General features: G+C 39.2%; 1 protein-coding gene and 1 non-coding gene across 3 annotated transcripts in view; one reads left to right on the top strand and one right to left on the bottom strand.

Moving 5' to 3' along the window:
• Positions 1-27,061, top strand: part of RBM27 (RNA binding motif protein 27) — an 88,873-nt gene that overhangs the window by 17,171 nt on the left and 44,641 nt on the right. For both annotated transcript variants that reach the window (XM_032158245.2, XM_032158246.2), the window contains exons 3-8: positions 2,891-3,015; positions 8,754-8,845; positions 9,521-9,714; positions 10,473-10,733; positions 13,576-13,869; positions 17,683-17,817. In XM_032158245.2, the coding sequence (XP_032014136.1) occupies positions 2,891-3,015; positions 8,754-8,845; positions 9,521-9,714; positions 10,473-10,733; positions 13,576-13,869; positions 17,683-17,817 (1,101 nt within the window). The remainder of the gene's footprint in view (positions 1-2,890; positions 3,016-8,753; positions 8,846-9,520; positions 9,715-10,472; positions 10,734-13,575; positions 13,870-17,682; positions 17,818-27,061) is intronic.
• LOC116472063 (U7 small nuclear RNA) lies at positions 25,555-25,617 on the bottom strand. Its single transcript, XR_004248974.1, has one exon. It is a non-coding gene; the product is annotated as a U7 small nuclear RNA (small nuclear RNA).

Below are 27,061 nucleotides of genomic sequence, written 5' to 3' on the forward strand. Positions count from 1 at the left end.
ATAGTTGAATGGATGGATAGGAATGTGAATAATACACATTATCAGTTGATTTAGCTATTGGTGATAAGAAGATATCATTTAAAATAAGTATTTACTGAGAAAGAGAAAAGTAAGTATGGCTTCTCAATCTAAAACATAGGATTACATATTTTTTCTTGCATTTTACAGCTCTTTTTGTAGAAACAAAGCAATACTGACAGAATTTTTTCCCAGTACAACAACTACTTAAAGAATTCCTCCCCAGTACAGATGTTTTCTTTTCTAAATGTGTTCATTCACATTACTTGATTTACATTAAAGATGAGTCTTGTGAAATGTAGAGCCATGAAAAAAGAGAAAGCAAAACATATTTGGTGTAAAAGGCCAAATGAATGTTTAGACGTCTAAGAATTCTTTGTTATAAAAAGTTAGAAAGGATTGGCCGGGCGCGGTGGCTCACGCCTGTAATCCCAGCACTTTGGGGGGCCGAGGCAGGTGGATCACGAGGTCAGGAGATCGAGACCATCCTGGCTAACAGGGTGAAAACCCCGTCTTTACTAAAAAAAATACAAAAAAATTAGCTGGGCATGGTGGTGGGCGCCTGTAGTCCCAGCTACTCAGGAGGCCTGGGCGACAGAGCAAGACTCCATCTCAAAAAACAAAAAAAGTTAGAAAGGATTTTAGTAACTAAAAAAAAATTACATAGGTAATATATATGAGAAGGAACTATACACTACATTTTTAAAAGAATAAGAAAGTAAGTAACCATAAATTTGCCACCAGAGATAAAATCACTGTTATCAGCTTGTGTGTGTCTTTCTAGACTAGCACTGTCCAATAGAACTTTGTGCATATGGTCTATATCTACTTTCCATTTCAGTAGCCATTAGCCACATGTGGCTTTTGAGCACTTGATATCTGGTTAATAGGCCAGAGAAATTGATTTTTTTTTTTTTTTTTTTTGAGACAGAGTTTCACTCTTGTTGCCCAGGCTGGAGTGCAATGGTGCAATCTCAGCTCACTACAACCTCTACCTCCTGGGCTCAAGCAATTCTCCTACCTCAGCCTCTCGAGTAGCTGGAATTATAGGCATGCACCACCATACCTGGCTAATTTTTGTATTTTTAGTAGACAGGGTTTCACCATGTTGGCCAGGCTGGTCTCAAACTCCTGGCCTCAAGTGATCCACCCGCCTCGGCCTCCCAAAGTGCTGGGATTACAGGCGTGAGCCACTGCGCCTGGCCAGAAATTGATTTTTAAATTTAATTTTAATTAATTTTAACTCAAATTTAAAGAGCTACATGTGGCTAGTGGCTACTGTATTGGACAGCGCAACTGTAGACTTATGTCTGTGTTTATATTGCATCTTAAAATAGTATTAAGTGAACATACTGTTTTATAATAATATGTAATATTTTTAAAATTTAATAGTGTACCTTGAATATTGTTTTTATTTTTATTTATTTTTAATTTTTCCCAAACTCTCTGGTTTCCCAGAGAATATTGTTTAATAGTAGATGTTTATCTTTGCCTTTTAAAAATTGAGCTATGTATCTTTCAGATTACAAAAGATAATAACATGTTATAAATTGTTTTAAATAATAATTATAAGTGAAAGTATTCTGATTATAGAGGCTTTTGAAGGGTCTGATTATTGTCTTAAGTTTATGTGTAATAGTTAATGAGAGCTAACAGTTTTATAATCATGGAAAAATGCTTACTACACAAATTAGTAGTGTAAAGAAATTTATAAGAAGATGCTTTTCTGTAGAAAAGATAACATTTTAGAAATAGCTTTTGTGTAAAAGATGTAATAATTGCAATGTAAGCAGAATTTGTGTTGTGCTTTTAATATGCTCTTTAGCTGTTCCTTAGGGTAGGACCAATCAAAGTTACTTAGATTTGGTTTTAATAAGACATAGGCTGGATGTGGTTGCTCATGCCTGTAATCCCAGCACTTTGGGAGGCCGAGGCAGGCAGATCACCTGAGGTCAGGTGTTCAAGACCAGCTTGGCCAACATGGTGAAACCCCGTCTCTACTAAAAATACAAAAATTAGCCAGGCGTGGTGGCACATGCCTGTAATCCCACCTACTCAGGAGGCTGAGGCAGGAGAATCACTTGAACCCAGGAGGCGGAGGTTGCTGTGAGCTGAGATCGCACCACTGCACTCCAGCCTGGGCAACAGAGCAAGACTCTGTCTCAAAAACAAACAAAAAAAAGCAGTATAAATATTTGACATTAATACTTTTAGTAAATTCACCTGGTTCTCCCATTCAGTTGTCTGAGGAAGTTTCAAACAGAGCACCCTTTAAGTAAAACACAAAAAGTTAGTTTCGTATCATTTTCATATCAATAAATATTTAACTGATTAAAAAAAAATTTCAGTAAAGTTTTTTGAGTTGGCAGTGCCTTTAATCCAACAATATAAAGGTATACCATGAAAGTCTCTTACCTGTTTTACATCCACTGCGTTCCCACCTACAGTACACAATTTTGTCAGTTTTTATTTTATTTCAGTTTCTTTATGCAGATAGAAACACATATAAATATATACTGTTATATCTTTGAGATCAGGTATTATCAGTATTCTTTCTTTATATAGCCACTGTGTACTCTGTTGTATAGATGTCCCATAGTTTATTTAGTCTCTTATTCATGGAAATTTGAGTTGTTTCAGATCTTTTGCTATTACATACTGCAACAAATAATGTTACATATATATCATTTTCCAAGTAGGTCAGAAGGATTTAAAAACCTGGAAGTGGGATTCTCTTCCATAAAGTAGGACTCATTTTTAGTTCTACTAGCAGTGTACAAGATGTCCTGTTTTCCTGAGCTTTGCTGACAATGTGTTGTCAAATTTTTGTTTTTTGTTTGCGCAATATGTAAATGTTATTTCTTCTCCTTAGAAACTTCAGGTTTTGTGGACAAACTATTCGAAAGTCTCTATACTAAGAACTACCTTCCACCTTTGGAACCAGTTAAACCTGAGCCAAAACCACTAGTCCAAGAAAAAGAAGAAATTAAAGAAGAGGTAATGCACATTTTTTCTCCTGCTTTTGGGGGCCTCTTAGATCCTGTCACCAGTATCCTTAGTCGGAAGTTGAGCCTTTTAAAAGTAATTGTGTATTGATTCAAGTTTCTGGATTTTAGGCATGGTACAGATTCTTCATCAGGATTTCATAGTGGCTTGGACTGAAGAGTTGAAAAGTTTCAGATAGCTTGTTTAGAGATCCAAGAAATATTTTAGCAATATTGAGGAAGTCAGAGAAATCTTATCTAGTGACTTTTAGAAAAAGAAAACTTGGTTAAATGTAGAGAGATTGACTGAAAGTGAACTGTTAACAGATCCTCAAGAGAAATCATTAGGTATCACATTTTCATGTATATGGAGAAACCAGTTGCACTTTTTGATTATATAGAGTTTTAAAAAATAGTTAATGTAATTGTGAACATCACTGTCAACATTAGAAAGAGGATTTTAAAAATGTTTTTATAATATTGAAGTATGAAAACATGGTTATAGATGGTAACCTAATTGTTTGAGCCAAGAAGGAAATTTTACAGAGTTCTTTGTACTTCCTTTTATGTACAGACAATATAGTATAGAAGAATGTGGATTCTGTAATCAGGTTGCATGAGTTAGAATAACAGCTCTACAAGTTAACTTCTCTGTCTCACTTTGATATCAGTAAAATGAGGATCAGAGTAGTACTCATTGAGGATTAAGTGAGATAATGTATGTATGTATATATGTATGTGTGTATATATATATGTGTGTGTGTGTGTGTGTGTATAGTTTCTAGTCCAGTGCCTGGCACATAAATGTTGGTTATCATGCAGAAATATTTCCCAGTATTTATCTTTATTACATTTATTCTTTTTTTTTTTTTTTTTTTTGAGACGGAGTGTCGCTCTGTCGCCCAGGCTGGAGTGCAGTGGCGCATCTCGGCTCACTGCAAGCTCCGCCTCCCGGGTTCACGCCATTCTCCTGCCTCAGCCTCTCCAAGTAGCTGGGACTACAGGCGCCCGCCACCACGCCCGGCTAATTTTTTTGTATTTTTAGTAGAGACGGGGTTTCATCGTGGTCTCGATCTCCTGACCTCGTGATCCACCCGCCTCGGCCTCCCAAAGTGCTGGGATTACAAGCGTGAGCCACCGTGCCCGGCCTATTACATTTATTCTGAAGGTAAAATGAATTTTTAATTTAGAAATAATTTTAAACTTAAATAAAAATTACAAGAGGCCGGGCATGGTGGTTCATGCCTGTAATCCCAGTACTTTGGGAGGCCTAGGTGGGCGGATCACCTGAGGTCAGAAGTTTGAAATCAGCCTGGCCAACATGGGTAACCCTGCCTCTACTAAAAATACAAAATATTAGTTGGGCGTAGTGGCAGGCGTCTGTAATCCCAGTTACTTGGGAGGCTGAGGCAGGAGAATTGCTTGAACCCGGGCGGCGGAGGTTGCAGTGAGCCGAGATCGTACTGTTGCACTCCAGCCTGGGCAACAAGAGCAAAACTTTGCCTCACAAGAAAAAAAAAATTACAAGAATAATACCCAAAACACCCATATGACATCTATCTAGATAAACTTTTTTTTCGGTAGAGATGGAGTCTCCTTATGTTGCCCAGGTTGGTCTCGAACTCCCACATCTGCCTCCCAAAGCTCTGGGGTTATAGGTGTTCTAGATATACTTACTGAAAATTTGCCCCATCTGCTCTCTTTGAATATCCATATGATTTTTTTCTCAGTCATTTGAGTAGTGAGTCACATACTTCATGTCTTTTTGCCCCTAAGTAAAGTACTTCAGTGTGTATTTCCTACGAGTAAGGAATATTCTCTTAGGTAACTATGATACTGTGATCAAGTTTAGTAAATTTAACATCCATATAGTACTTTAATGTATTATCTGTATTCAGTTTTATCAATTGATCAAGCAATGTCCTTTTTTATTTCCTTTTAAAAAAGTTTTTTGTTGTTGTTTAAGAGACAGGGTTTCACTATGTTGCCCAGGCTGGTCTTGAACTCCTGAGCTTAAGTGATCCTCCTGACTTGGCCTCCCGAAGTGCTGGGAGTACAGGCATGAGCCACTGCACCCAATCCCAGGTGTTTCTTTTTTATAGCATGTTCTTTTCCTCTCCATTTTCAGGATTGATTCTAAGGATTAGATATCATTTAGTTATCATTTCCGATTCATTTTTAAATGCTAGGCTGATTGACCTGATCCAACATTAAAAGAAAAAATGTGGCTATATTTATGAAGATCAACTGAGACTGCTGTCTGTTTTTTCTTTTTATATCATGCCCTGTAATTATCTCATCGGGTTCTCTCAAAATTGGAGAGGCTTGTTGGATGTGTCTTCAAGTACTGGAAATAGGAAGAAACCTTTCTGTTTTTTACCTTTCTGGTTTGTTTTTTTTTGAGATGGAGTCTGCTGCATCGCCCAGGTTGGAGTGCAGTGGTGCCATCTCAGCTCACTGCAACTTCCACCTCCTGGGTTCAAGCGATTCTCCTGCCTCAGCCTCCCAAGTAGCTGGAATTACAGGCATGTGCCACCATGCCTGGCTAATTTTTGTATTTTTAGTAGAGACGGGGTTTCACCATATTGGCCAGGCTGGTCTTGAACTCCTGACCTCGCGATCCACCCACCTCGGTCTCCTAAAGTGCTGGGATTACAAGGGTGAGCCACCGTGCCTGGCCACCTTTCTGGTTTTTTTTAGACAGAGTCTCATTCTGTCACTCAGGGAGGAGTGCGGGGGCGCGATCTCGGCCCATTGCAACCTCTACCTTTCAGGTTCAGGCGATTATTCTGCTTCAGCCTCCTGGGTAGCTGGGATTATAGGCCCTGCCACCACGCTTGCCTAATTTTTTTTTTTTTTTTTTTTTTTTTTAGTAGAGATGGTTTCACCAAGTTGACCAGGCTGGTCTTAAACTCCTGACCTCAAGTGACCTGCTTGCCTCGGCCTCCCAAAGTGCTGGGATTATAGGCATGAGCCACTGTGCCAGGGCTGGAAGAAACCTTTCTTGAGTACTTTCATAGACATTTTTCTTTGGTACTTTATAGTATATAATTTTTGGTCTATGGTATAGATTATGTTTTTTATAAGTTAAAATTTTTTGTGACATGTTTTTTACAGTCATTGAATTTCAGTGGTTTAGATGTATCTGTATGAGAGGCAGCTGATTTGAATATAAGAGAAAATTTGCATTATCTTGAGTTTATTTATTTAATTTTTTGAGCTGAAGTTTCATTCTTACTGCCCAGGCTGGAGTGCAATGGTGTAGTCTCGGCTCACTGCCACCTCTACCTCCTGGATTCAAGCGATTCTCCTGCCTCAGTCTCCCAAGTAGCTGGGATTACAGGTGCCCACCACCACTCCTGGCTAATTTTTTTGTATTTTTAGTAGAGATGGAGTTTCACCATGTTGGCCAGGCTGGTCTTGAACACCTGACCTCAGGTGATTCACCTGCCTCAGCCTCCCAAAGTGCTGGGATTACAGGTGTGAGCCACCGCACCCAGCCTGTCTTGGGTTTTGAAAGAACAGTTTAAAAAAAAAAACAAAACTGTTATACTATCTTTTTTGTATCTTTGTAGATACGATTTTGAGAACCGTGAGAAATGGATAATGCCAGTTTCTGTGTAGAGCTACCCCAACTGACAGCTTTCCGGCGTTTCTCATTTTCTAAGTTTTATACATAACTTAATCGTAATTACTGAAATAAATTATAGTTCATTTAGTAGTGCATAAACATAATTGTTTTTAGTATTTCTGTTAGATAATAGAGTAGGAAAGGAGTTTGAGGTGGCACACATCTTTGGCTAATTGTCTTTTTCTGCTCTGTGCTTAGTTGCTCTGAACAGGATATAGAGAAGCAAATCTAGGGATTACCCATTTTAACTTTCTTCCTTGGTCTTCGGCTACATTGGGTTCCATTTGTGGTTTTCTAATTAGACTATTGATCACCAGGGTAAGAGAATTTGGATCATTGGCACCAACTCATCCTGCTTCTGGAAAAACAACTTGGTAGACATGTGCCATGATTTATGAAGCACACTGCCTTCATTTCCTCTTTTCTTTACCTCATCTTTTTCCTTAAATTTTATTTTGTGAAGAAATTCAATCATTTGTCTTGTAGAGTTTTTTACTGTCTGGATTTTGCTGTCTGCATCCCAGTGGAATAATACATCCTCTGTATTTCCTGTGAATTAGGATAGAGAATGATTTTTAAATGTAGTCTAGTGACTGTGTAGTGATTTTGCTGCCATCTGGTTGCCATATTGTGGCTGCCATTTTATGTTGCCTGAATTTTATTAAATTATTATCTCCTAAGTCCATTCACTCACTTCCTGATTTGTGTATTTGTCAGTGAGCTTCTCCATTAGGTAGGTATTTGTTTAACTCTTGCAAATGACTTTATTTCACCTTTCTCTAGTAAAGACTATATATTCGGTTTGAGATAAACTTGTTCAAAGACAATAATAAAAATCACTGGTTCTCCAGGAGGCAGAGGTTGCAGTGAGCCGAGATAGCGCCACTGCACTCCAACGTGGGTGACAGAGTGAGACTCGGTCTCAAAAAAACAAAAGAATAAAATAAAAAAATAAAAATTACTGTTCTCTTTGTATTTCTGGTCAATTTTGATGGTTAGGCTTTAAGAGAAAGCCTTAACATTTCTATTAGTTCCAATACCATTTTTCCGTAGTTTACATGAATTACTTAGTTTTGTAGCATTCATTAATTCAACCATTTATTCCTTAAACGTTTCCTATGGAATAAATCTGAAGAGCTACTCAAATGAATTATATATGTATATATATTTCACAATGAGGAAAACATAACCGTTTTACTATATGCTACTTAAGAGATTTGCTGTTTTAATTTGAAGAATGAATTGTTTATACTTTTCCTACACTACCGTTCCCTACTTTAACATTAAAAAATTAATATACTGCTTGTTGAAGTAATCTGAGCATCTTTTTTATTTCTGCTGTTGCCTGACTCTTTTGGCTATGATTTGACTTTATTTTTTCAGTGTATTTACTCGTGCTCTCTCTTGCGCCAGAAATATTACCAGGTAGATGGACATGTTTCATAATTTATAGAGGGACCATTCTTTTGTTTTTTTTGAGACAAAGTCTCGTGTCACCCAGGCTGGAGTGCAGTGGCGTGATCTCAGCTCACTGCAACCTCTGCCTCCTGGGTTCAAACGATTCTCCTGCCTCAGCCTCCTGAGTACCTGGGACTACAGGCACATGCCACCACGCCTGGCTTATTTTTGTATTTTTAGTAGAGACAGGGTTTCACCATGTTGGCCGTGCTGGTCTCGAACTCCTGACCTCAAGTGATCTGCCCGTCCCGGCCACCCAAAGTGCTGGGATTATAGGTGTGAATCAGTGCGCCCGGCCAAGAGGGACCATTCTTATTTCTTTTTTTGTTTGTTTTTGAGAAGGGTCTCACTCTCTCACCCAGCCTGTGGTGCAGTGGTGTGATGATGGCTTAATGCAGCTTCAAACTTCTGGGTTCAAGCAGTCCTCCCATATCGGCCTCCTGAGTAGCTGGGACTACATACAGGTGCATGCCACCATGCCCCGCTAACTTATTTTATTTATTATTTTTAGTAGAAATGGAGTCTCGCTGTGTTTCCCAGGCTGGTCTCAATATCCTGGCCTCAAGCTGTCTTCCCACCTGGACCTCCTAAAGTGTTGGGATTATAGGTGTGAGCCACCGTGCCTGGCCCTGCTCTTACTTCTAATCAATATTTTCATATAGGTATTTCAGGAGCCAGCAGAGGAAGAACGAGATGGCAGAAAAAAGAAATATCCTAGTCCCCAGAAGACTCGTTCAGAATCTAGTGAACGAAGGTTCGTGTTTATCTTTAATTAGGAAGACATTGATAACTCACTTTTTAGTTGCCTTTCAAGGACATTAAAGGGATTTTTAATATATATACTAACTCCTCTCTCTGTAAACTCATTAAAGAAAGATGTTACCTTTCTTCCTTTCATTCTTTTTTTTTGGTCTTTGTCTTACTTTCTGTTCCTTTTATAAACAGTCATTATTATGTGTTTTCCCCAAGAGCTCTGGGGTGGGAGCAGTCCCCTTAGAGAATATTAATGAAATGTTCCATTTGGTTAGGGGTGCTCAGTATTAAAATCATTCAAGTCATTTTTTATGACAAGTAGTACAACTTGTATATTGAATCATCAACCTAACATCAAAAATTGGTCTTTGTTTAGGAACACTTTGTTTTGAGCCTTTTTTCTTTTCTATTTCAAATTTTCTGTTTTCCCCTGCCCACCCCTCCCCATACTTTGGATTCACCTCTTTTTTTCATTTCTCCCCACCCAGTATAATTGCAGGAGGGATGTTTTTTCTCTGTATATATTTGATGAGAGGAATTATGTGGTAGTTTTGCAACTTTCTAAAAAAGCATAGATATGCATTTGGATGACTCAAGAGTAGTATTTATACTATAGATTTGTTTGCAGACTTGGTTTCTATAGTCTGCATATGGCTTTTATATCTGTATATTATAGGACACGTGAGAAAAAAAGAGAAGACGGGAAATGGAGAGACTATGACCGGTACTATGAGCGGAATGAATTGTACCGTGAGAAGTATGACTGGAGAAGAGGCAGGAGTAAGAGTCGGAGTAAGAGCCGAGGCCTGAGTCGTAGTAGAAGCCGAAGTAGGGGGCGCAGCAAAGACCGGGATCCAAATAGGAATGTTGGTGAGTAGATGAGTGTCCCCCTAAAAACTCTGTAGTTGTTTATCTGTCTCTATCACAAGGGTGCAAGAAATTCTCTCAAAGAAAGATGTACCTTTAATATGTCTGAGCAGTGTAAAAACTGGAATTATCTCAAGAAACTCAATATTCATTTTGTTAGAAAACAGGGCTCTATTCTGGGGATGGAGTCAAGGGAGTTTGATTAAAAAGGAGCTATTCAAGTGTATCATTGTACATGTCTAGACTTAACTCATTTTGTACAATGGATACAAATATCCTTTAATCAATAAAACTATCACGTGAGGAAGAGGGTTGCCTGCTTTTCTTTTTTGTTTGTTTGGTTTTCTAAAAGTAATTGATTTGCTGTAAAGGTGCTTGCTGTTTATAAAATTAAATGGATAAAATAAGTGGATTATTGGGATCCCAACCACTCATTTTCTGAGATACAAGTTTGGAAGTCAGTTCTTAGATAACCTTCTTATTAAATATCTGTGGAGAAGCTGACTCTTTTTCAGTTAAGTGTAACTGATGTTGATAATATAAAAGATGATTTTGCACAAGTTCTTGCCCAAGATATGTCACATGTTGATGTCTCTGCTTTTAGGATATATTAATAAAGAGAGCAGTATGAAATATGGATGGCTAGATAAGTTTAATTCAACATTCTCATGTTTTCTCTTCTATGTGAGAAAATAAACATTGTTTAAGACATGAAATATCTGATCTCTTTGTTTTCTGTTTTTAATTTTGTCTCCAAATAGAGCACAGGGAAAGATCGAAGTTTAAGAGCGAAAGGAATGACCTGGAGAGTTCGTATGTGCCTGTGTCTGCACCACCTCCAAACTCTTCTGAGCAGTATTCCTCTGGGGCACAGTCTATTCCCAGCACTGTTACTGTGATCGCACCTGCTCACCACTCTGAAAACACAACCGAGAGTTGGTCTAATTACTATAACAATCATAGCTCTTCCAATTCTTTTGGTCGAAACCTACCACCAAAGAGGCGATGCAGAGATTATGATGGTAAAAATCACCACCTTTTCTCATATTGTGCCCAAAAGTACTAGCAGAGCAAATGTTGCATATACTGCATATCTTTTAGTTATAGTCCAGTTTATTTTATTTTATTTTATTTTATTTCATTTTATTTTATTTTATTTTATCTTACTTATTTTGAGACAGAGTCTCGCTCTGTCGCCCAGGATGGAGTGCAGTGGCTCAATCTTGGCTCACTGCAACCTCCATCTCCTGGGTTCAAGCGATTCTCTTGCCTCAGCCTCCCAAGTAGCCTTCCAAGTAGGCACCAACTCATAGGGAATGTTGTTTAATCTATACTCCCACTCACTTCTATGGCTTGTATTATTTCAAGCAAGTCACACACAGGCGTGCGCCACCATGCCTGGCTGACTTTTGTGTTTTTAGTAGAGACAGGGTTTCACCATTTTGGGCAGGCTGGTCTCGAACTCCTGACCTTAGGTGATCTGCCCGCCTCGGCCTCCCAATGTGCTGGGATTATAGGTGTGAGCCACCGCACCATACCTATAGTCCAAATTTTTTTTTTTTTTTTTTTTTTTTGAGACGGAGTCTTGCTCTCTCACCCAGGCTGGAGTGCAGTGGCGCGATCTCGGCTCGCTGCAAGCTCCCCCTTCTGGGTTCACACCATTCTCCTGCCTCAGCCTCTCCGAGTAGCTGGGACTACAGGCGCCCGCCACCATACCCGGCTAATTTTTTTGTACTTTTAGTAGAGACGGGGTTTCACCGTGGTCTCGATCTCCTGACCTCGTGATCCGCCCGCCTCGGCCTCCCAAAGTGCTGGGATTACAAGCGTGAGCCACCGCGCCCGGCCCCAAATTTTGTTAAAAGGGATGAATGGGGAGTGTTTGATTTAATGGTTTGGCTCTCATTAAGAGAATATTTAAATTTTACCCTTTTTTAGATTTTTTTTTTGTTCTCATTGTTATTTCAAACACTGTATGCCATAGTATACCGTAAAATTTCGTAGACACTAGTAATTGTAATTTTTTAAAAGAATATTTATTTATTTATTTATTTTTGGAGATGGACTTGCTCTGTCCACCAGGCTAGTGTGCAATGGCACAATCTCAGCTCACTGCAGCCTCTGCCTCCCAAGTTCAAGCAATTTTCCTGCCTCAGCCTCCCAGGTAGCTGGGATTACAGGCGTGAGCCACCATGCCCGGCTAATTTTTGTATTAGTAGGGGTGGGGTTTCACCATGTTGGTCAGGCTTGTCTGGAACTCCTGACCTCAGGTGATCCACCTGCCTCAGCCTCCCAAAGTGCTGGGATTACAGGTGTGAGCCACCATGCCCAACCAGGAATTGGTCATTTTTCTTGAGTAGTGTTTGCTGCTGGGAATTTGTAGAAGTTACTTACAAGTTTGATTTGCTGACTTTCCATTTGAATGAATGAATCAGTATGTGTGTATTTCTTTTAAATTTTTATTATGGAACTATTTATATATTCATAAAAGCTGACAAAATGATATGCTTAACCTCACTGTATCCGTTACATCATTTAAATAGGCACCAACTCATGGGGAATGTTGTTTTAATGTATGCTCCCACTCACTTCTGTGGCCTGTATTATTTCAAGCAAGTCACAGACATCATAATTTTTTTCTATAAATATAGAATGCATATGTTTTTACATTTTACTTATTTTAAAGTAGGGAATAGAGTCAAATTGTAATTAAAGAATTACCTCATTCTTGCCCTAATCTCTCAGCCATAGAATACTCCTTCCCAAGGCCAACGTAATGTTATCAGTTTGTTGTTTATCTTTCCAAACATAGTCTGTGCATATGTACATAAGTAAATACACATATTTTCCCCACATTTTTAACATAAATACTAGTATGCTACTCATACTTCTGCATAATGTTTTTTCAGTTAGCAGTATTTCCTGGCATTCATCCTATGTTAAAACATAGAGAGCTTCCTCAGTATTTTTTTAGGCTTCTTAGTATTCTTTTTTTTCTCTTTTTTTTGAGATGGAGTCTTGCTCTGTCACCAGGCAGGAGTGCAGTGCCATGATCTCAGCTCACTGCAACCTCCGCCTCCTGGGTTCAAGTGATTCTCCTGCTTCAGCCTCCTGAGTAGCTGGGACTACAAGCGTGTGCCACCACGCCCAGCTAATTTTTGTATCTTTAGTAGAGACGGGGTTTTACCACGTTGGTCAGGATGGTCTCAGTTTCTTGACCTCGTGATCTGCCTGCCTTGGCCTCCCAAAGTGCTGAAATTACAGGCATGAGCCACTGTGCCCGGCCCTGCTCTTAGTATTCTTTATGTACAAACATGTGTTTAACTTATTCCTTATTGATGTATGTTTGGGATGTTTTTATTATTTTTCTACTTTGAACAGTGCTACAAATAATAACCTGGTACATAATGTCCACTTGAATATTTGAAAGTTTCAACTTCCAGATATAGCAATAATGGTTGCTTTAGAATAATGTAATGAGAATAGATTGAGAGTAAATAATCTAGGTCAATGCTCTTATTCTCCCCTAGCCCACGCCTTTGCTAAATTGATACTTGCTTAAAATATCTGAGTTTTTATTATGAAAACTTAATTGCAAATGGTTTAGTATAATGGTAGTTGGTAACCTGTTCTTGACTTTTATTCACTGTCTCAGCAAGTCATAGTATCATAGTATAAAAAATAGAGAGTACATCTGCCTCTACCTTGGGGATATGTGATGCTTAACAGAGTAACACTGAGACTTTGGATTCCTTGGAGAAAACCACATTGTAAATGAGATTGTGGGTTTTTCAGGGACATGTTTTGTTGTTTTCTGAACTCTAAGTAGATGATAATAAGATTCTTTTTTTATTCTTTGTTCCACAGAAAGAGGATTTTGTGTACTTGGTGACCTTTGTCAGTTTGATCATGGAAATGATCCCCTAGTTGTTGATGAAGTTGCTCTGCCAAGTATGATTCCTTTCCCACCCCCTCCTCCTGGGCTTCCTCCTCCACCACCTCCTGGAATGTTAATGCCTCCAATGCCAGGTCCAGGCCCAGGCCCAGGCCCGGGTCCAGGCCCAGGCCCAGGCCCAGGTCCAGGTCCTGGCCATAGTATGAGACTTCCTGTTCCCCAAGGACATGGTCAGCCTCCACCATCCGTTGTGCTTCCCATACCAAGTAAGTATATATTCATTGAATTTTTCTTTCTCTAGTGTTCTGTTTAGAAGAACCTCATCCCTTTTAGCTAACTTGACGCTCGTTTAAAGTGTTTGAGAAATAGAGTAATAATATAACTTGGAATATATTCCCATAATTAAGATGCTATTCTTTTCTTTTTTTCATCCATTATTGCATGGTGTTATTTGTATTACCACAGTGTAAATTTTGTGTGTAGTGGCCTAACCTATATTGACCTGCAGTCAAATCTAGTTATCATCTTAAGAAAGCCAGTATTTATTTATTTATTTATTTTTATTTAGTTTTTCTTTAGAGACAGGGTCTCATTATGTTGGCCAGGTTGGTCTTGAACTCCTGGCCCCTCCTGCCTTGTCCTCCCAAAGTGCTAGGATTACAGGCATGAGCCACCATGCCTGGCCAAGAAAGCCAGTTTTTAAGATGTCAGAGAAAAAACATGTTAGGAGTTTTATGAAATTTTCCAGTCTTTAAGGAAAATCTCTTCAAGAATATCGAAATAATATTTAAAAAAATTTTTTTATTACGGACATTTTTAGAAGTAGAATAGTATGTGTGTTGCATGTATCATCATCCAGCCTCAATGATGATCAATATTCAGCTGTTTTGTCTCATATTTTCCCTTCTCTCCCATACACTTTTTTTGGGTTGGTTTGTTTTTTGCTGGAGTAAATTCTAAATGTCATGTCACTTCACCAGTATGTACTTCAGTATGGATCTCCTTTCTGATAAGGACTTTTTGTTTTTGTTATTTAAAAAAAAAAATCTATATGCCATTATCACATCCACCAAAATTAGGAGTAAGAAATGTTTTAAAATGGTCATTTAAAAAGCATTATTAACAGTTGCCAATATAGTAGAAATAGAAGTAAGACTAAATTTTTAAAACGTAATTGAAAAAATTATGGAATGAATTGTTTTCATGTATGCAAAAATATAAAACGTTATCTGCTTGAAGACATTTAACATTAAAAGATGGCAAATTAGGCTGGGCATGGTGGCTCATATCTGTAATCCCAGCACTTTGGGAGGCCGAGGTGGGTGGATCACTTGAACTCTGGAGTTTGAGACCAGCCTGGGCAAGATGGCGAAACCCCATCTCTAGAAAAAATAGAAAAATTAGCCAGGCATGGTGGTGTGTACCCGTAGTTCCAGCTACTTGGGATGCTGAGGTGGGAAGATGGCTTGAGCCTGGGTGGAGATTGCACCACTCCACTCTAGCCTGGGTGACAGAGCCAGACCCTGTCTCAAAAATAAATAAATAAAGATGGCAAATTTTTATTTTTAGAAATATTGCTGTTCAGTTTAAGCATTAGTTTTAATGAATTTCTTTTTAACATTTTATTTTGAAATAATTACAGACTGAATTATAGAATTATAATTACAGAAATTGTAAAAATGGTTTCTCATGATCCTGAGCTTCCCTGCAGTAATAAAGTATTCTGTAGAATATACATTTCATGGCCCGGCATAGTGGTGCACGCCTGTAATTCCAACACTTTGGGAGGCTGAGGCTGGCAGATCACTTGAGCTCATGAGTTTGAGACCAGCCTGGGCAACAAGGCGAAACCCCGCCTTTACAAAAAATACAAAAATTAGCCAGGCATGTCGGGGGGTGCATGTAGTCCCTGCTGCTTGGGAGCTTGGGGTGGGAGGATTGCTTGAACCCAGGAGGTCGAGGGTGCAGTGAGCTGTGATGGCCTCACTGCACTGCAGCCTGGGTGACAGAGCAAGACTTTGTCTCAAAAAAATTAAAGAATATGTTTTATTATTAAAGTTGGTAAATGTTTGGAGGGATTTAATGCATATGTTTGGCCTATAGAAACATATTTTGTTTTGTTTTTTTATCTTAGCATTTGTGATTTTTTTTTCTTTTATTTTCTTTTTGAGACAAGATCTCACTCTGTGCCCTAGACTGGAGTGCAGTGGGGAGATCTTGGCTCACGACTCACTGCAACCTCCGCCTCCCAGGCTTAAAGGGATCCTCCCACCTCAGTCTCCTGAGTAGCTGGGACTACAGGTGGATGCCACCATGCCTGGCTAAACTTTTTTGGACTTTCTTGTAGAGACAGGGTTCACCATGTTGCCCAGGCCGGTCTTGAACTCCTGGGCTCAAGCAGTTTGCTTGCCTCAGTTTCCCAAAGTTCTGGGATTACAGGCGTGAGCCACCATGCCCAGCCCATATGTGAATATTTAATATAATCACATAAACAGTATAATTGTGAAGCTCAAGCTGAGATTTTATTTCCCAGATAAAGCAACATCGTTTTATATATGGAAATTCTAAAATAAAGAACATTATCTCAACGTGGGAACATATCTATTTAAAAGTTAAATTCAAGAATACCATTCTCCCGACATTTTGCTATGAAAAGTTTGAAACAAATAGAAAAGTTGAAGGAATTGTATACTTACCATCTAGGTTCTACAATTAGCATTTTACTGTATTTATGTTAGCACATATCTTTCCATTTCTCCATTTTTACTTTTGATGCTTTTCACAGTATGTTGCAGACATCAGTACACTTAAGCATGCTTATCATTAACTTGAATTCTGTAGAACTTTACCATCACCCCAGAAAGTTTCCTGAAGCCTCTTCTCAGCCATTCTCCACCTTCACCCATAGAGGCAACCAGTCCTGCCTTTTTTCACCTTAGATTAGTTTTGCCTGTTCTAGAACAAGTAATGTTCTTTTAATTGATTATACAACTCCCAGTGCTTAAGCTTGCATATATCAAATTCCTTAATTCTGTTCAGAGCCAAATTAGGTATTTTAAATATGAGTATCCAAGTTAGTACTAGTATGGTATTTTTTTCTTTTTTTTAAGATGAAGTCGGCCGGGCGCGGTGGCTCAAGCCTGTAATCCTAGCACTTTGGGAGGCCGAGGTGGGCGGATCACGAGGTCAGGAGTTCGAGACCATCCTGGCCAACATCGTGAAACCCTGTCTCTACTAAAAATACAAAAAAAGAAATTAGCAGGGCGTGGTGGCAGGCGCCTGTAGTCCCAGCTACTCGGGAGGCTGAGGCAGGAGAATGGCGTGAACCTGGGAGGCAGAGCTTGCAGTGAGCCGAGATGGTGCCACTGCACTCCAGCCTGGGGGACAGAGCCAGACTTTGTCTAAAAAAAAAAAAAAAAAAAAAGATGAAGTCTTTCTCTGTTGCCCAGGTTGGAGTGCAGTGGCGTGATTTCAGCTCACTGCAGCCTCCACCTCCCATGTTCAAGTGATTCTCCTGCCTCAGCTTCCCAAATAGCTGGGATTACAGGCGTGTGCCACCACACCCAGCTTATTTTTGTACTTATAGTAGAGATGGGGTTTCACCGTGTTGGCCAAGCTGGTCTCGAACTTTTGACCTCAAGTGATCTGCCTCGGCCTCCCAAAGTGCTGGGATTAGAGGCATGAGCCACCATGCCTGGCCTGTGATGGTCCTTTTTTTTTTTTTTTTTTTTTTTTTGAGACAGAGTTTTGCTTTTGTTGCCCAGGCTGGAGTGCAATGGTGCGATCTCGGCTCACTGCAACCTCCGCCTCCCAGGTTCAAGCGATTCTCCTGCCTCAGCCTCCTGAGTAGCTGGGATTACAGGCATGTCCCACCACGCCCTGCTCATTTTTGTATTGTTAGTAGAGACGGGGTTTCTCCATGTTGGTCAGGCTGTTCTCGAACTCCTGGACCTCAGGTGATCTGCCTGCCTTGGCCTCCCAAAGTTCTGGATTACAGGTGTGAGCCACTGCTCCTGGCCTGGTACTTTCATTAGGAAATATTAATGCTGTACTTTTCACTTTTTGTTGTCTGTATGTAGGACCACCTATAACACAATCAAGCTTGATAAACAGCCGTGACCAGCCTGGGACAAGTGCAGTGCCCAATCTTGCATCAGTGGGAACAAGACTACCTCCTCCTTTACCCCAGAACCTCCTTTACACAGTATCAGAACGTAAGTACATGTCATTTGACTTAAAATTGACAGGGTATAGAAAAGCCAAGTTGTCTCATATCAGTATTACCCTTTAAAAAATTGTAAATAGTTTCTGTTCTTACGGATTCTAAAAATTGTATTTGTATTCACAATACAGTTTATCGTGTGTTTATGCTATATAGCCACATTTTAATTTTGTGTGATACGGGAGAGAAAGGCAAGGCTTTCTGTTTTGGAGAATTTTACTCTGCCATGGGAGTAGCAACATTTAGTCTCTCCTTTATTTTTTTGAGACAGAGTCTGTCTCTGTCACCCAAGGCTGGAGTGCAGTGACACAATCTCAGCTCACTACAACCTCCGCTTTCCAGGTTCAAGCGATTCTCTTGTCTCAGCCTCCCAAGTAGCTGGGACAGCAGGCATGTGCCACCATGCCCAGCTTATTTTTGTATTTTTAGTAGAGACGGGGTTTCACCATATTGGCCAGGCTGGTCTTGAACTCCTGACCTCAGGTGATCTACCTGCCTCAGCCTCCCAAAGTGCTGGGATTACAGGTGTGAACCACTGTGCCCAGCCTAACGTCAAGTCTCTTCTAAAGGAAATTTATTTTGAAGCTTTTTAAAAAAATTGTTTATCTGATTGATTTTCTAAAACATAAGATGTATCTCCTAAAAAGTATACAAAAGAGCGGGTTAAATATGCCTAATAATTAACTTGCATACTGAAATGAAGATAGAGAACATCATTTAAATTGTAATGTTCTGTATTTAGGCTGTTTGTGACATTCACATTTGATTGTAATAATACGTTTTTCTTGGGCCGGGCGCGGTGGCTCATGCCTGTAATCCTAGCACTTTGGGAGGCCTAGGTGGGCAGATCACCTGAGGCCAGGAGTTCGAGACCATCCGGACCAACATGGAGAAACCCTGTCTCTACTAAAAATGCAAAATTAGCTGGGTGTTGTGGAGCATGTCTGTAGTCCCAGCAACTCGGGAGTCTGAGGCAGGAGAATCGCTTGAACCTGGGAGGCAGAGGTTGCAGTGAGCCGAGATCGCGCCACTGCACTCCCGCCTGGGTGACAGAGCAAAACTCCGTCTCAGAAAACAAAAAACAACAAAAAAAATGATTTTTCTTGAATCCTAATTCTCTTTTGTTTCTTAGGTGTTTTATTGTTTACTAAAGCTTTAAAAAATTACTTCCTTCAAAAACATTTTTTAAAAAGGTAGTTGGTTGTTAAAAATGTCAAATTAGAAGTTTTTTTTTTTTTTTTTTTTAACAAGGTCAGGTAACTTTATGGGTATGTTCATCTTTTATGTAACTGTTTATCATAAAGTTTATTTTGCATCCTGAACATTTCTGTATCTCTGATGTCTTGGAGAGGCAATTCAGCAAACTTGTTAAGCCCAGTTTCAAATCCTGGTTTTATCATTTACTATCTTTGTGACCTTGAGTAAGTTGCTTAGCCTCTATGTAGCTCAATTTCCTCTTCTTTAAAATGAGAATAATGCCTCATTAAGGTTGTTTTGAGGAATAAATTAATACATCTAAAACATGTAAAAAAGTGCCTAGCCACTAGTAAGCTATAAGGATTCATTATTATATTATTGTAGTTATTATTGTCTCCTGAAATTTCGAACTCTGAAATCGAACCTATTAACTTCTTAAATCTGTACCTTCTACCATCCCTGGTTTTGTCAATGGAATAACACCCACCTAATATCTAGAATTGAAACCTTCACAGGACTGACTCATTGCTTTGCTTTTTTACATCTGGTTAATCAAAAATTCTCTCTTTTTCTTTCAAGTAGCCCTTTCTATTTCTTCTGTGGCCTCTGCCCTCATCCACACTAGATCACTTCACATTTGGATTATTACTGCAGCCTACTTGACACCATTATGTTTTATGTTTAACTTCCCTAAGTCATACCACATAATGCTGCTAAGCTAATTTTCCTGAGAAATCCAACCATGAAAGTTCCTTTTGAGAACTTTTCAGTGGCTACCATTTCTTTCTGAGCCATCAGTAAACCCCTCTCTAGGGCTTCTAACTCCTTTTTTTTTTTTCCTTTTTTTTTTCTTTTTTTTTTTTGAGACAAAAGTCTTGCTCTGTCACCCAGGCTGGAGTGCAGTGGTGCAATCTCAATTCCCTGCAACCTTTGCCTCCCGGGTTCAAGCAATTCTTGTGCCTCAGCCTCCCAAGTAGCTGGGATTACAGGCATGTATCACTATACCCAGCTAATCTTTTTGTATTTTTGGTAGAGATGGGGTTCTGTTATGTTGGCTAGCTGTCAAACTCCTGGCCTCAAGTGATCTGGCTGCCTTGGCCTTGCAAAGTGCTGGGATTACAGGTGTGAGCCACCATGCCTGGACTTTTTGTTTTGTTTTGTTTTTTTGAGACAGAGTCTCAACTCTGTTCCCCAGGGTGAAGTGCAGTGGTGCCATTTTGGTTCACTGCAGCCTCGATCTTCCAGGCTAAGTTGTCCTCCCACCTCAGCCTCCCAAATAGCTGGGGCCACAGGCATGTGCCACCACACCCGGCTAAATTTTAAAATTTTTTTGTAGAGATGGAGTCTCACTATGTTGCTCAGGCTGGTCTCAAATTTCTGGGCTCAAGTTTCTCCCACCTGAGCATCCCAAAGGGTTGGGATTACAGGCATGAGCCACTGTTCCTGGCCTTTAACTCTTTCAATAATCTACCTCTTCCTTCTTGGCAATCTTTGTCCACTATTCCTCAACATGCACCTTCTCTGGTCATGCCAATTATACCCTTTCTGTGCCCCTGTCATGGCTCAACTTTTCCCCCCCATCTTCTTTCCTACCATATACTCTGTCTTCACCTCTTTCTAGGCCCAAATTCTAAGTATACTTGGAAGACATCATTGCTGTTTTCTATCTGTCTGTCTGTCTATCTAGAGTCTCATTTTGTCGCCCAGGCTGGAGTGCAGTGGTGAGATCTCAGCTTATTACAGCCTCTGCCTCCAGGTTCAAGTGATTCTTGTGCCTCAGCCTCCCAAGTAGCTGGGATTACAGGCGCCCACCACCACACCTGGCTAATTTTTGTATTTTTAGTAGAGATGGGGTTTTGCCATGTTGGCCAGGCTGGTCTCGAACTCCTGACCTGAGGCGATCCGCCCGCCTTGGCCTCTCAGAGTGCTGGGATTAACGGGCATGAACCCCTGTGCCTGGCCTATTGCTCTGTTTTAAACTCTTACAATACCAAAAAGCATTTGTTACGTAATGACATATACTTATATATAGGCCTACTGTTTGATTTTTTTGATATATGTAAATCTTACATTCAACTGAGCTTCTACAGAACAGAAATCACATTTGATAGTTAAGTAATTGTTTTTCCTGTTTCATACTTCGTATCTCACTGTATTCTGATTGCTATAGTGTCTTTTCATAGAACATGTTTGTTGCTCATTTTTTAATTATGGGAAATCTCAAATATATATAAAAGTAAAGAGGACAGTATATGGAACTCCGGAGTACCCAGTATAATGAAGTTCTTTGTACTTATCCCTCAGTTTCAACCATTATCAATTTATAGCAAAGCCTCTTTTACCTATTTCCCCCCGAATCAGCTCTTAATATTGTTTGCCTTTTGGACTTGTAAATATGAAAAAGTGGACTATTCCAGAGTGTGTCGCAGATGGCATATTTTTATACTGTTAAATTTGGTATTATGACTCACGATAAAAATTCCATCTTGTTTTTAATTTTAAAAAAATCTGGCAATTACCATTTATTTTTATATTGTTAAATTTAACATTGTGACTCACTCTATAAATATTCCATTTGGTTTTAATTTTTAAAACTCTGGCAGTTACCATTTATTTTAGTGACTTAGCTTAATAAATAAATTAATTTGGCAAATATTTATTGAATGCCTACTATGTGCCAGGCATCGTGCCAAACACTAGGGAGCCAAGGTGAATGAGATATTAGATCTCATGTTTTTTGAAGTCCATTTTTCTATTTTATTTAAAAGTAAGACTATTTTGTGATATATGAGTAAAGCCCTTTTAGAACTGTATTTCCAAATTATTATTATTTTTTTGAAACAGTCTTACTCTGTTGCCCAGGCTGGAGTGCAGTGGCACAACCTCCACCTCCCTGGTTTAAGTTTGTGCCTCAGCCTCAAGTAGCTGGGACTACAGTTGTGGGCCCCAAGGCCCACCTAATTTTTGTATTTTTAGTACAGATGGGGTTTCGCCATGTTGACCAGGCAGGTCTCAAACTCTTGGCCTCAAGTTATCTGCCGGCCTTGGCTTCCCAAAGTGCTGGGATTACAAGTGTGAGCCACCGCGCCCGGCCTCTAAACTCATTTTTTAAAGACTGGTAACATTTCTAAGAAAATTCTTGGGACCTGTACAGTTAGCAGCTTGTTATTTTGCCAGGTTAAGGTCTGTATATGAAAATATCTAATACTTTAATTTTAAAAATATGTTTTTAAACTGAAGAAAGGACATAATCTCAGAATAAAAGAAAATCTTTTTAAAAATTTAAAAGTTTTAAAATTTTTAGTAGACACAGGTTCTTGCTTTGTTGCCCAGGCTGGTCTCAAACTGTGGGCTCAAGTGATACTCCCGCCTCAGCTTCCCGAAGTGCTGGGATCACGGGTGTGAGCCATCACACACGGCCTCAAGGACAATCTTTTAATTAAAAAAAAAAAAAAAAAAATCTTTTGTATGTAGAGGCAGGGTCTTGCTGTCTTACCCAGGCTGGGTGCTCAAGCAGTTCTCCTGCCTTGGCCTCCCAAAGTGGGTAGGATTGTAGGCATGAGCCACCATGCCTGACTTAATCTTTTAATATTTGATTTTATGAAATAGCACTACATTTCCCCCCCATTTTTGTTGTAGACCAATAAAAGGTGATAATTTCCCATTAGCATTTGTGAATTACTGCTTTAGAGGATTGTCTCATATGCTGCGTCAGTGTTGATAAACAGATTTGATTGGTTGGCAACTGAATATTTTGAAAGTTATAGAATATTCATAGTCTGCTATGCAGAGAAATATGTGGTTTTCTTTCTTGAGTGTCAAATCTGATTCTAAAATTTATAGAGAAATTTTGAAGACTAATAGAGTTCCTGGTAATCTAAACATTAAAAAAGGGGGGATGTGTAGTATAGTTTGTCAGTCGTAAGTTTATTTATTTATTTTTTTAGACGGAGTCTTAGTCTGTTGCCCAGGCTGGAGTGCAGTGGTGCGATCTAAGCTCACTGCAACCTCTGCCTCTTGGTTTCAATCGATTCTTCTGCCTGAGCTTCCCCAGTAGCTGGGATTACAGGCACATGCCACCAAGCCCGGCTATTTTTTTTTTTTTGTATTTTTAGTAAAGACAGGGTTTCACCATGTTGGCCAGGCTGGTCCCAAGCTCCTGACCTCAGGTGATCCTTCCAACTCAGCCTCCCAATGTGCTGGGATTACAGGCGTGAGCCACCACTCCTGGCTTCAGTTTTTATTATCTTTTTATTACGTTTATATTTCTAATAAGTTTTTAATATTTTTCTATTCAGTTGATTTTAAGATAGTTTTTGGGCTGGGTATGGTGGCTCGTGCCTGTAATCCCAGCACTTTGAGAGGCTAAGGCAGGTGGATCACCTGAGGTCAGGAGTTTGAGACCAGCGTGGTCAACATGGTGAAATCGCATCTCTACTAAAAATACAAAAATTAGCTGGGTGTGGTGGCAGGCGCCTGTAATCCCAGCTGCTCAGGAGGCTGAGGCCAGAGAATCGCTTGAACCTGAGAGGCAGAGGTTGCAGTGAGCTGAGATTGTGCCATTGCACTCTAGCCTGGGCAACAAGAGCGAAACGCCATCTCAAAAAAATAAATAAATAAAATAAAGTAAAATAAAATAGTTTTAAAAATATTTTTGTCTTTGAGACAGATAGTTGAATCCTTCACATCGTTCAAGTTTATTTTTCTAAATACAGGTCAAGCACTCCCAGTCTGAAATGCTCCAAAATTAGAAACTTTTTGAGTGCCAATATGATGCTCAAAGGAATTACTCATTGAAGCATTTTGGATTTTGGATTTTAAGTTTTGTGATGTTCAGCCAGTAACTATAATTTAGAGATTCAAAAATCCGAAAAAATCTGAAATCTGAGATCTGAAGCAGTTCTGGTCTCAAGCCTTTTGGATATGGGATACTCAACTCATACTATAATTGGTAATTTCAAAAAGATTAGAAGTTTCGTTCAAATAAAGTAAAAAGCTATATGTATGTTTTCAGTGTGTAATGAGAACTTGAGCTATCTTGAAAGTTTAACAAGTTGGGAAAGTTTAAATTATGGATAGTTTATTGTCATTAAAATTAATATTAAAATTCACAGCACAGAAAATATAGGTGAAAAATGCATATCAAATTGTGTTTAGTTGTGCAAATTATGTCAATAAGGACCCAAAGTAAACACAGAAAAAAGAAATTGGGTTTTTCAAGGTAGGAGTTGGAGTCTGCTCAATGTTAGGTACTAGGAATATACAGATAAATAAGAAATGGTCATCTAAGAATCTAAAAATCTAATAGTGGGAAAGAAATATGTTAAAAAAAATCCACAAAATGAAAACCCATTACAGTATATTTTGCTATTACAGCTAAAAAAAAAAAAAACCCCAGGTAATAAAGGAACTAATTCTGTGAGAAATAAAGCATTCATTTAGGCTGCAGTTGTCACTGGTTTTGGAAAAAGACAAGTTGGATGTTAAAATAAGAAAAAGAATTACCCGATTGTAAAACTGAATAGGATATACATGGTTCCTGGTAAAGTTAATATTGGCTGGATGCAGTGGTTTTACCCCTGTAATCCCAGCACATTCAAAGGCTAGGGTTGGGAGGATTGCTTGAGCCCAGGAGTTCAAGGCTGCGGATAGTACCATTATACTCTAGCCTGGACAGCAGAGAGAAGTAAGACCCTGTCTTAAAAAAAATTGATTATAATTTAGAAAAAACTTTGAAATTTTGTTACTTTTCTTGAGTTAAAATGTCATAGACCTTGTGAAAATAACTTAAATAACTAACTTTATTTGGAATTTTGTGTAAAGACAGCAATCAACTGTTAAAATCAACTATTTCCTTTGAAGTACTTAACATTTTACCCATGCCCCCCCCCACTTATTTCTTTTTGAGACAGAGTCTTGTTGTGCCGCCCAGACTGGAGTGTGGTGGCATCATGGCTGACTGCAGCCTCAACCTTTGAGGCTCTGGAAATCCTCCTACCTCAGCCTCCTGAGTAGTTTGAGACCACAGGCATGCACCACCATGCCCAGCTAATTTTTAAAATTATTTATAAAGACGAGGTCTTTCTGTGTTGCCGAGGCTGAACTTGACCTCCTGGGCTTGAGCTGCCCCCGCCACCTTAGTCCCATAAAGTGCTGGGATTACAGGCATGAACCACCATGCCCAGCTTACCCCAATTTTAAAAACATTTATTTATTTATTTACCTTTTTTTTAAAGAAAAAGGGTCTTGCTCTGTCACCCAGGGTGGAGTGTAGTGGCATGATTTAGCTCGCTGCAGCCTTGAACCACTGGGCTTAAGTGGCCACCCCACCACAGCCTCCTAATAAGTAGACTGTACAGGCACATGCCACCATGCCCAGCTAATGTTGAATTTTTTTGTAGTCTTGCTGTGTTGCCTAGGATGGTCTCAAACTCTTGGCCTGGAGCAATCCTCTCACCTTGGCCTACCAGAGTGCTGGAATTACAGACCTGAGGCATTGTATTTGGACCCCTAATTTTTTTTTTTTTTGCATGGGGGTTTCTTGGTGGGAGACCAGAGAACTTGCTAGACAAAATCTTAAAGAGCCGTACCACTGCAGCCTCCAAGTTTGAACTCACCAACTCAGTGTATACTTTGGCTTTTACAAGACCATTATTAAGTGAAGTACACTCTCTTTTCTACCTTGCTTTTGGTCTGTTCTGCTTCTTGAAGAAGCATAGTAAAAATATTTTATATGCTAAGTTCGTTCGTTGTACTGGATGTGTGAAAAAGTAAGAGTAGCAGGTAACATCCTGGATTCTAGAGACCGATTCTTAGGTTGAAGATAACTGTCCAGTCTTAATATAAATTCACGTAAATCTTTATCTTTCAGAAAATACCTTCCTACTAACTGTATAAAATTGTTAAAACAGTATAATTCTAAATTTGAGATTTGCTCATTTAATTCTGTGGCATTATGTAGAATAATGGATTTGATGGCTAGAAAAGTAAGTCAGTGTCTATTAGAGTCCTTGTATATTGTCTAGAGCAGGGGTCCCCAAACCTTGGGTCACGGTGGCATTAAATTATCATAGGAGAACCAACGGTATTTTAAATTGCGCATGCGAAGGATCTGAGTTGCGCATTCTTTATGAGAATCTAATGCCTGATAATCTGAAGTGGAACAGTTTCATCCTAAAGTCACCACCTCCACCCACCCCCGCCATTTGTGGAAAAATTGTCTTCTGTGGAACCGGTCCCTAGTGTCAAAAAGCTTGGGAACTGCTGGTCTAGAGGCTTTCTCCCCCTTGTATTTTACGTGATTCATGTTGTATTAGTTGTGACATTGTCTGTTTCAACATACAGATATTCATCCAAAGAAATACTTAATTTTCATTTGGGTATTTTAAGCTTTCATTTTTTCTTTAAGTGACTGTTTGATTTCTATTATGCATCAGGCACTGTTTAGCCCCTGGAACTTCTCAAGTGTACCAGGGACCTTGTATTCTAATCGAGAAGACACATAAATATGGCCGGTATTGGGAAGATGTAGCTTTTTGTTTTTTCTGGATTTGAGTTTTTAGCTTAAAACTTGTAAGTTTTTTCCTGTGAATACTCTTAAAGACAAAATCAGGAAAATTATACAGAGTTGTTAAAATTTTAGGTTGAATAAAGACTGTCTTTATTCTGACTAGAGTTAATATTAAGAAGTTGAAAATATTGATATTAGGCATGTTACCTATATGAACAATTTAAGATGGGAACATGAACTTGGAATGTTTGCAGTTTGGAAACTCTGCACTCTGACCAAAACTAAACTGAATGAATATAAATTCTGACAGACTGGTCTTCACCATTACTGTAACCTATTTGATAGTGAACTTTTTTTTATTATGTAGCTGGGCGTGTGGGCATGTGACTGTAGTCCCAGCCTTTTGGGAGGCTGAGGCAGGGGAAGATACCTTGAGGCCAAGAGTTTCAGCTGCAGTGAGCTATGATCACGCCTATGAATAGCCACTGTACTTTAGTCTGGATAACATAGTAAGACCTCATCTCAAATT

This window comes from Hylobates moloch, unplaced genomic scaffold (genome assembly GCF_009828535.3).
Source record: "Hylobates moloch isolate HMO894 unplaced genomic scaffold, HMol_V3 SCAFFOLD_6, whole genome shotgun sequence".
Taxonomy (NCBI): domain Eukaryota; kingdom Metazoa; phylum Chordata; class Mammalia; order Primates; family Hylobatidae; genus Hylobates; species Hylobates moloch.